The following is an 8426-nucleotide window of genomic DNA, read 5'->3' on the forward strand; positions in this document are numbered from 1 at the left end:
GCAATAGAAAACAGTTTCAAAAAACAGATCAAAGTACATGTTAAAACCTCTTAGAACTACCCATCCTGGATCCGGTATATTTGTCATCAGCAACCACTGAATAGCATAGCGCAACAATCAAAAGATATTACTGTAAAATATTAATATTCATGAAATCACAAGTGAAATATAGCGAAGCATAGCTTAGGCTTTTGTTAATCACCCTGTCGTCTCAGAATTTGAAATTATGCTTTACAGCGAAAGCAATACAAGTGTTTGTGTAAGTTTATCGATAGCCTAGCATAGCATTATGTACACTTAGCATCAGGAAGCTTGGTCACGAAAATCAGAAAAGCAATCAAATTAACCGTTTACTTTTGATGATCTTCGGATATTTTCACTCACGAGACTCCCAGTTAGACAGCAAATGTTCCTTTTGTTCCATAAAGGTTCCCTCTGTTAGATTGGTGCGTTATGCCCAGGAATCCAACGGAAATAGCGGTCACGACAACGCAGACAAAAATTCCAAATGATATCCATAATGTCGACAGAAACATGGCAAACATTTTTTATAATCAATCGTCAAGGTGTTTTTCAAATATCTATTCGATAATATATCAACCGGGACAGTTGGCTTTTCACTAGGACCGGGAGGAACCATGGCCGCCTCTCTCTTTTGCGCAAAAATCACTCAGATAAGAATAAGAAATTAAAGTAACAAGTAATTAAAGAGCAGCAGTGAAATAACAATAGCGAGACTATATACAAAGGGGGGTACCGATACAGAGTCAATGTGTGGGGGCACTGGTTATTTGAGGCTCGAGGTCAGGGCAGGCTGAACAGATCTAAACTGGGAGGGCAAGAAAACAGAGAATAGGAAAAACAGGAGCGGGGGGGGGGGACGCTGGAAGGCTTGACAAGACAAGACAAACTGGCAACAGACAAACAGGGGACATGGGGATAATGGGGTAACACCTGCGACACCTGGAGGGGGTGGAGACAAGCACAAAGAAAGGTGAAACAGATCAGGGTGGGACAATTATGTCATGTTTCATGTGGACCTCAGGAAGAGTAGCTGCTGCTTTTTGGGGTGGGATCCTGATGAACACCAAATACCAAAATATATGTAGGGTAGTCTCTTGATAGACTAGTCGACCTGTAGGTTAGTCTCTTGATAGACTAGTCGACCTGTAGGTTAGTCTCTTCTCAGTTCATTGACGGTACCAAACCAAACCAGATCAAACAAGACCAGGGATATATTGGAAGGAAGAAAGGAACGGTGGAGAGCAGACTGGACTGAAATTATGTCCTAAAAATAAAGAACACAATGAGAGGAATGAAAGTCAGGGGTCTTCTGCTCTTCCGTATGGCAGTGATTCTGTTCTTCATCCTCTGTGTTTCATGGCAAGCTATAGGTGATCATTTCCTCTGTCTGACATCTTCCTACGGTATTATGACAGTATAGCCTCTTTCATTTTTTGTAGTGACTTGTTAACACTATTGTTATGTCCTCTATTAATAACTATTGTAGGTTAGTCTGTACATAGGAGAGGAAAAACAAACATATTCCAGGGCAGCCTAGTGGTTAGAGCGTTGGACTAGTAACCGGAAGGTTGCAAGTTCAAACCACTGAGCTGAGAAGGTACAAATCTGTCATTCTGCCCCTGAACAGGCAGTTAACCCACTGTTCCTAGGCTATCGTTGAAAATACAAATTTGTTCTTAACTGACTTACCTAGTTAAAGTTGAGTTTTTTCTGTGCTGTGTACAACCCCAAGGCCAAAAAGTAAAGGTCTGCCTATGCCAACCCGAAATGTAGGTCAATGACTTTGTTAGATAACACTATCCGGTAAATAGAAGGTCCAGTAATTATATAATTTGGTAAATATTTAACTAAACATTCTAATTTAAGTGTATTTAAGGGCCCTTGAACAGATCCATTTTTTTTCACAAACCTAATTCCACACCTAAGTGGTAAGCAACTAATAAACTGTAGACGTTGGGAGTCCAGGTTTAGAATGAAGGGTGTTGTAGCTTTGCTGGTGTTGCTATGCAGCACCCTGACTGCGGCTATGGTGACAACCCCAGAAAACGAAGACAAAAACTGCCCGTCTGGCATGTGTGACATGCTGAGGAAGATTGAAGTCATGGAAAACCGTCTTGCAGCTGCTGAGCGCCAGGTGGAGACACTGAACGCTAAAGCAGGTAGATACTTTCTTCACTGTTTTGAACCTTTTCTGGGAAGGGAACACCTGCCCTACAGCCAGTGAAAGTGCTCCAAATTCAAACAACAGAAATCTCACAATTAAAATTCCTCAAACATACAAGTATTATACACCATTTTAAAGATACACTTCTTGTAAATCCAGCCACAGTGTCCGATTTCAAAAAAAGGTTTAACGGTGAAATGTTAGGACAGCGCCTAGTTGCTTACCACTTAGGTGTTGGAATTAGGTTTGTGAAAAAAGGGATCTGTGCAAGGGCACTTAAATACACTTAAATTAGAATGTTTAGGAAACGTTAGAATGTTTTCAATCTAAATCTACTAAATGTATCAATATCCCAACTTCTGCGCCTGAGTAACAGGCAGTTTACCCTGGACACGCTTTTCATCCAAACTTACCAATGCTGCCCCCTATCCTAACATGGGCTTACTGAATTAATCAACTGCTGAGTCCTATAGTTGTAACACACGTCATTTTGTGTCTGACAGAAACGAAGGTGGCATTCTCAGCTGGATTTGGGGGTACTGGATACTATGGACCTTTCAATGTTGAAAAAACGCTTGTCTACGAAAAGGTCTTAACCAACCTTGGCAACGCTTACAACCCGGCAACAGGTTAAGTCCTCGTGCTCATATTAAACTATTATGTCTTCTTCTTCTTCGTCTTCTTCGTCATCTTCTTCTTTTTAATTTATGATCATCATCTTCCCACATTAAATAGTATGCTCTTTTCATCCAGGCATCTTCACAGCACCAGTGGCAGGAGTCTATCAGTTTAGTGTCTATCACCATTCAGGATCAGGTCGCCGCTCAGATTCCTTGCTGTTCAAGAACAAAGAACAAATCGCATTTATTTCTGCTATGAACAAGGACGGCTCCTACAACGGATCTAATGGTATCATACTGCAGCTGGAGGAGGGAGATGTGGTATATGTTGTTTTGAAGGATAATTCATGGATCTGGGACCATATGAGCAACGTTGGTGCCAATGGATGGTGCCACTTCAACGGCATTTTGCTGTATGCTCAATAAACCTCAGTGGAATATGTACATACTGTTGCGGAATATTTTACCCTAATCAATTCCATTATCTGCATAAATCATACTGTTTTTTTTTGCTTCTAACATACTGAACGTTTATCATTGGCAGCTGATAGTAACAGTTATGGTCCTTCTGTAGCTCAGTTGGTAGAGCATGGTGCTTGTAACGCCAGGGTAGTGGGTTCGATTCCCGGGACCACCCATACGTAGAATGTATGCACACATGACTGTAAGTCGCTTTGGATAAAAGCGTCTGCTAAATGGCATATATTATTATTATATTATATATATTATTATTATATATTAGTTAAACAAAATGTTGACGTGTCACATTTCAACCGCTTCAATGGATTTCTGCTATTCACTCAGTAATGTGTTTGTTTGTTCCCAAACGTTGCGGTGCCTCTTTCCATCAGCCTCTCGCAGCTCATGAGGTAGAGATGATCCAAGTAGGACCAAGGACAAAAGAAGGTCACACTAGGGACTCAATTCAATCTGGATCTCTGACGGTGTAGCCTTACAGATAGTTCAACCTACATGTAGTTCTGTGGTCAATCTGTAGCTTTACAGATAGTTCAACCTAAATGTAGTACTGTGGTCAATCTGTAACCTTACAGATAGTTCAACCTAAATGTAGTTCTGTGGTCAATCTGTAACCTTACAGATAGTTCAACCTACATGTAGTTCTGTGGTCAATCTGTAACCTTACAGATAGTTCAACCTAAATGTAGTTCTGTAATCAATCTGTAGCCTTACAGATAGTTCAACCTACATGTAGTTCTGTGGTCAATCTGAAGCTTTACGGATAGTCTGATCTAAATGTAGTTCTGTGGTCAATCTGAAGCTTTACGGATAGTCTGATCTAAATGTAGTTCTGTAATCAATCTGTAGCCTTACAGATAGTTCAACCTTACATGTAGTTCTGTAATCAATCTGTAGCCTTACAGATAGTTCAACCTACATGTAGTTCTGTAATCAATCTGTAGCCTTACGGATAGTCTGATCTAAATGTAGTTCTGTAATCAATCTGTAGCCTTACAGATAGTTCAACCTACATGTAGTTCTGTGGTCAATCTGAAGCTTTACGGATAGTCTGATCTAAATGTAGTACTGTGGTCAATCTGTAGCCTTACAGATAGTCTGATCTAAATGTAGTACTGTGGTCAATCTGTAGCCTTACAGATAGTTCAACCTACATGTAGTTCTGTGGTCAATCTGAAGCTTTACAGATAGTCTGATCTAAATGTAGTACTGTGGTCAATCTGTAGCCTTACAGATAGTCTGATCTAAATGTAGTACTGTGGTCAATCTGTAACCTTACAGACAGTCTGATCTAAATGTAGTACTGTGGTCAATCTGTAACCTTACAGATAGTCTGATCTACATGTAGTTCTGTGGTCAATCTGTAACCTTACAGATAGTCTGATCTAAATGTAGTTCTGTGGTCAATCTGTAGCCTTACAGATAGTCTGATCTAAATGTAGTTCTGTAATCAATCTGTAACCTTACAGATAGTTCAACCTACATGTAGTTCTGTGGTCAATCTGTAACCTTACAGATAGTTCAACCTACATGTAGTTCTGTGGTCAATCTGTAACCTTACAGATAGTTCAACCTAAATGTAGTTCTGTGGTCAATCTGTAGCCTTACAGATAGTTCAACCTAAATGTAGTTCTGTGGTCAATCTGTAACCTTACAGATAGTTCAACCTAAATGTAGTTCTGTGGTCAATCTGTAACCTTACAGATAGTTCAACCTACATGTAGTTCTGTGGTCAATCTGTAACCTTACAGATAGTTCAACCTACATGTAGTTCTGTGGTCAATCTGTAACCTTACAGATAGTTCAACCTACATGTAGTTCTGTGGTCAATCTGTAACCTTACAGATAGTTCAACCTAAATGTAGTTCTGTAATCAATCTGTAGCCTTACAGATAGTTCAACCTACATGTAGTTCTGTGGTCAATCTGAAGCTTTACGGATAGTCTGATCTAAATGTAGTTCTGTGGTCAATCTGAAGCTTTACGGATAGTCTGATCTAAATGTAGTTCTGTAATCAATCTGTAGCCTTACAGATAGTTCAACCTTACATGTAGTTCTGTGGTCAATCTGAAGCTTTACGGATAGTCTGATCTAAATGTAGTTCTGTAATCAATCTGTAGCCTTACAGATAGTTCAACCTTACATGTAGTTCTGTAATCAATCTGTAGCCTTACAGATAGTTCAACCTACATGTAGTTCTGTAATCAATCTGTAGCCTTACAGATAGTTCAACCTACATGTAGTTCTGTAATCAATCTGTAACCTTACAGATAGTCTGATCTAAATGTAGTTCTGTAATCAATCTGTAACCTTACAGATAGTTCAACCTACATGTAGTTCTGTGGTCAATCTGGAGCTTTACGGATAGTCTGATCTAAATGTAGTTCTGTAATCAATCTGTAGCCTTACAGATAGTTCAACCTACATGTAGTTCTGTGGTCAATCTGAAGCTTTACGGATAGTTTGATCTAAATGTAGTTCTGTAATCAATCTGTAGCCTTACAGATAGTTCAACCTACATGTAGTTCTGTGGTCAATCTGTAGCTTTACAGATAGTCTGATCTAAATGTAGTTCTGTAATCAATCTGTAGCCTTACAGATAGTTCAACCTAAATGTAGTTCTGTGGTCAATCTGTAACCTTACAGATAGTTCAACCTAAATGTAGTTCTGTAATCAATCTGTAGCCTTACAGATAGTCTGATCTACATGTAGTTCTGTGGTCAATCTGTAACCTTACAGATAGTCTGATCTAAATGTAGTTCTGTGGTCAATCTGTAACCTTACAGATAGTCTGATCTAAATGTAGTTCTGTGGTCAATCTGTAATCTGGATCACTGAATCGTTACATGTTGCACAATAGAAACAGTTTGCAACACAACACCAACCAAACCTCTCTCTGTCCTGTCTCTACCAGGTCTAGGAAAGGCCTCATGTTGTCTGTCTCCTCCCCCACAGTCCTGTCTCTACCAGGTCTAGGAAAGGCCTCATGTTGTCTGTCTCCTCCCCCACAGTCCTGTCTCTACCAGGTCTAGGAAAGGCCTCATGTTGTCTGTCTCCTCCCCCACAGTCCTGTCTCTACCAGGTCTAGGAAAGGCCTCATGTTGTCTGTCTCCTCCCCCACAGTCCTGTCTCTACCAGGTCTAGGAAAGGCCCCATGTTGTCTGTCTCCTCCCCCACAGTCCTGTCTCTACCAGGCCTAGGAAAGGCCTCATGTTGTCTGTCTCCTCCCCCACAGTCCTGTCTCTACCAGGTCTAGGAAAGGCCTCATGTTGTCTGTCTCCTCCCCCACAGTCCTGTCTCTACCAGGTCTAGGATAGGCCTCATGTTGTCTGTCTCCTCCCCCACAGTCCTGTCTCTACCAGGTCTAGGAAAGGCCTCATGTTGTCTGTCTCCTCCCCCACAGTCCTGTCTCTACCAGGTCTAGGAAAGGCCTCATGTTGTCTGTCTCCTCCCCCACAGTCCTGTCTCTACCAGGTCTAGGAAAGGCCCCATGTTGTCTGTCTCCTCCCCCACAGTCCTGTCTCTACCAGGTCTAGGAAAGGCCTCATGTTGTCTGTCTCCTCCCCCACAGTCCTGTCTCTACCAGGTCTAGGAAAGGCCTCATGTTGTCTGTCTCCTCCCCCACAGTCCTGTCTCTACCAGGTCTAGGAAAGGCCTCATGTTGTCTGTCTCCTCCCCACAGTCCTGTCTCTACCAGGTCTAGGATAGGCCCCATGTTGTCTGTCTCCTCCCCCACAGTCCTGTCTGTACCAGGCCTAGGAAAGGCCTCATGTTGTCTGTCTCCTCCCCACAGTCATGTCTCTACCAGGCCTAGGATAGGCCCCATGTTGTCTGTCTCCTCCCCCACAGTCCTGTCTCTACCGGGCCTAGCATAGGCCCCATGTTGTCTGTCTCCTCCCCCACAGTCCTGTCTCTACCAGGCCTAGGAAAGGCCTCATGTTGTCTGTCTCCTCCCCCACAGTCCTGTCTCTACCAGGCCTAGGATAGGCCTCATGTTGTCTGTCTCCTCCCCCACAGTCCTGTCTCTACCGGGCCTAGCATAGGCCCCATGTTGTCTGTCTCCTCCCCCACAGTCCTGTCTCTACCAGGCCTAGGAAAGGCCCCATGTTACCCATTTTAAGCCCAAAAGCAAATTCGGACCAAAGTCCTCTATTAATAACTATTATAGGTTAGTCTGTGTATAGGAGAAAAAAAAAACATATTCAGGGGTAGCCTAGTGGTTAGAGTGTTGTACTAGTAATCGCAAGGTTGTAAGTTCAAACCCCTGAGTTGACAAGGTACAAATCTGTCGTTCTGCCCCTGAACAGGCAGTTTACCCACTGTTCCTAGGCTGTCATTAAAAATAAGAATTTGTTCTAAACTGACTTGCCTAGTTAAATAAAGATAAAATAAAAACCTCACCAAAACAGACACTCAATGAACTAATGAAAGATCCATCTTTGGTTATTAAACCTGCAGATAAAGGGGGTTCCTTGGTTGTTTTAGACTATGGCAAATACAAAGAAGATATTCAGAGACCCAGAACGTTTCTATAGAAAACTGAGTGTTGATCCCACATCTGTATCTAATCTGGAACAAGCCCTATTAAACAACCTCTAAACCTGAATATAAATACCGGTGCTGTAAATGTGCCATATGTCCTTGTACATTTAGCCCGGAATTACACAAACCTAAAACACAACAAGGGAAATATCCAGGCAGACCAGTGGTTGCAGGAATAGGCTAGAGCAAGTTGTCAACATTCTTGTAGAATCTTTTACTAAATCTCATGTGCAAGCATTGCCATCATATGTGAAAGACTCTATAGACTTCAATAAACAAGATCTCACCAATAACGGGTTTAATTTACAGAAGACTGTAATTTGGTCACGTTAGATGTCGAGGGTCAATATACCAGCATTCCCCATACGGGGTAGCTGGTAGCCCTAGTTCACTACCCACCAATACATTTTTTTCGAGAGCTGGCTGAATACGTTTTGACATACAACTATTTTAGGTTTGATGATGAACATTACCTCCAAACGAATGGAACATCGATGGGCTCCACATTCGCTCCAAGCTATGCTAACCTTTATGTGGGTCATTTTGAAAAACATTTTGTTACTAACAATGAAACCCGAAAATAAATGGTTGATTAAAA

General features: G+C 41.7%; 1 protein-coding gene and 2 long non-coding RNA genes across 41 annotated transcripts; 2 read left to right on the plus strand and 1 right to left on the minus strand.

The window, feature by feature from the left end:
* The first annotated feature begins 1911 nt into the window (after positions 1-1911).
* LOC118372370 (complement C1q-like protein 2) lies at positions 1912-3252 on the plus strand. The gene is made up of 3 exons (XM_035758230.2): positions 1912-2183; positions 2692-2817; positions 2942-3252. The coding sequence occupies exons 1-3, from the start codon at positions 1997-1999 to the stop codon at positions 3232-3234; spliced, it is 606 nt and encodes a 201-aa protein (XP_035614123.1). The 5' UTR covers positions 1912-1996; the 3' UTR covers positions 3235-3252.
* Positions 3253-3529: 277 nt separating this feature from the next.
* Positions 3530-6089, minus strand: LOC127932026 (uncharacterized). Of its 24 annotated transcripts, none has more exons than XR_008143647.1 (6): positions 5801-6089; positions 5596-5706; positions 5472-5548; positions 5188-5234; positions 4748-5093; positions 3530-3947 (listed from the first exon to the last, which is right to left on the minus strand). It is a non-coding gene; the product is annotated as an uncharacterized LOC127932026 (long non-coding RNA). The 24 variants fall into 24 exon arrangements; XR_008143649.1 differs by having other exon boundaries at positions 4748-4982; positions 5077-5234; XR_008143648.1 differs by having other exon boundaries at positions 4748-5046; positions 5801-6088.
* Positions 6090-6115: 26 nt separating this feature from the next.
* LOC127932025 (uncharacterized) lies at positions 6116-8426 on the plus strand. Of its 16 annotated transcripts, none has more exons than XR_008143623.1 (3): positions 6116-6760; positions 6817-6928; positions 7207-8426. It is a non-coding gene; the product is annotated as an uncharacterized LOC127932025 (long non-coding RNA). The 16 variants fall into 16 exon arrangements; XR_008143624.1 differs by having other exon boundaries at positions 7263-8426; XR_008143621.1 differs by having other exon boundaries at positions 7375-8426.

Source organism: Oncorhynchus keta, chromosome 10, assembly GCF_023373465.1.
Source record: "Oncorhynchus keta strain PuntledgeMale-10-30-2019 chromosome 10, Oket_V2, whole genome shotgun sequence".
NCBI classification, from domain to species: Eukaryota; Metazoa; Chordata; class Actinopteri; order Salmoniformes; family Salmonidae; genus Oncorhynchus; species Oncorhynchus keta.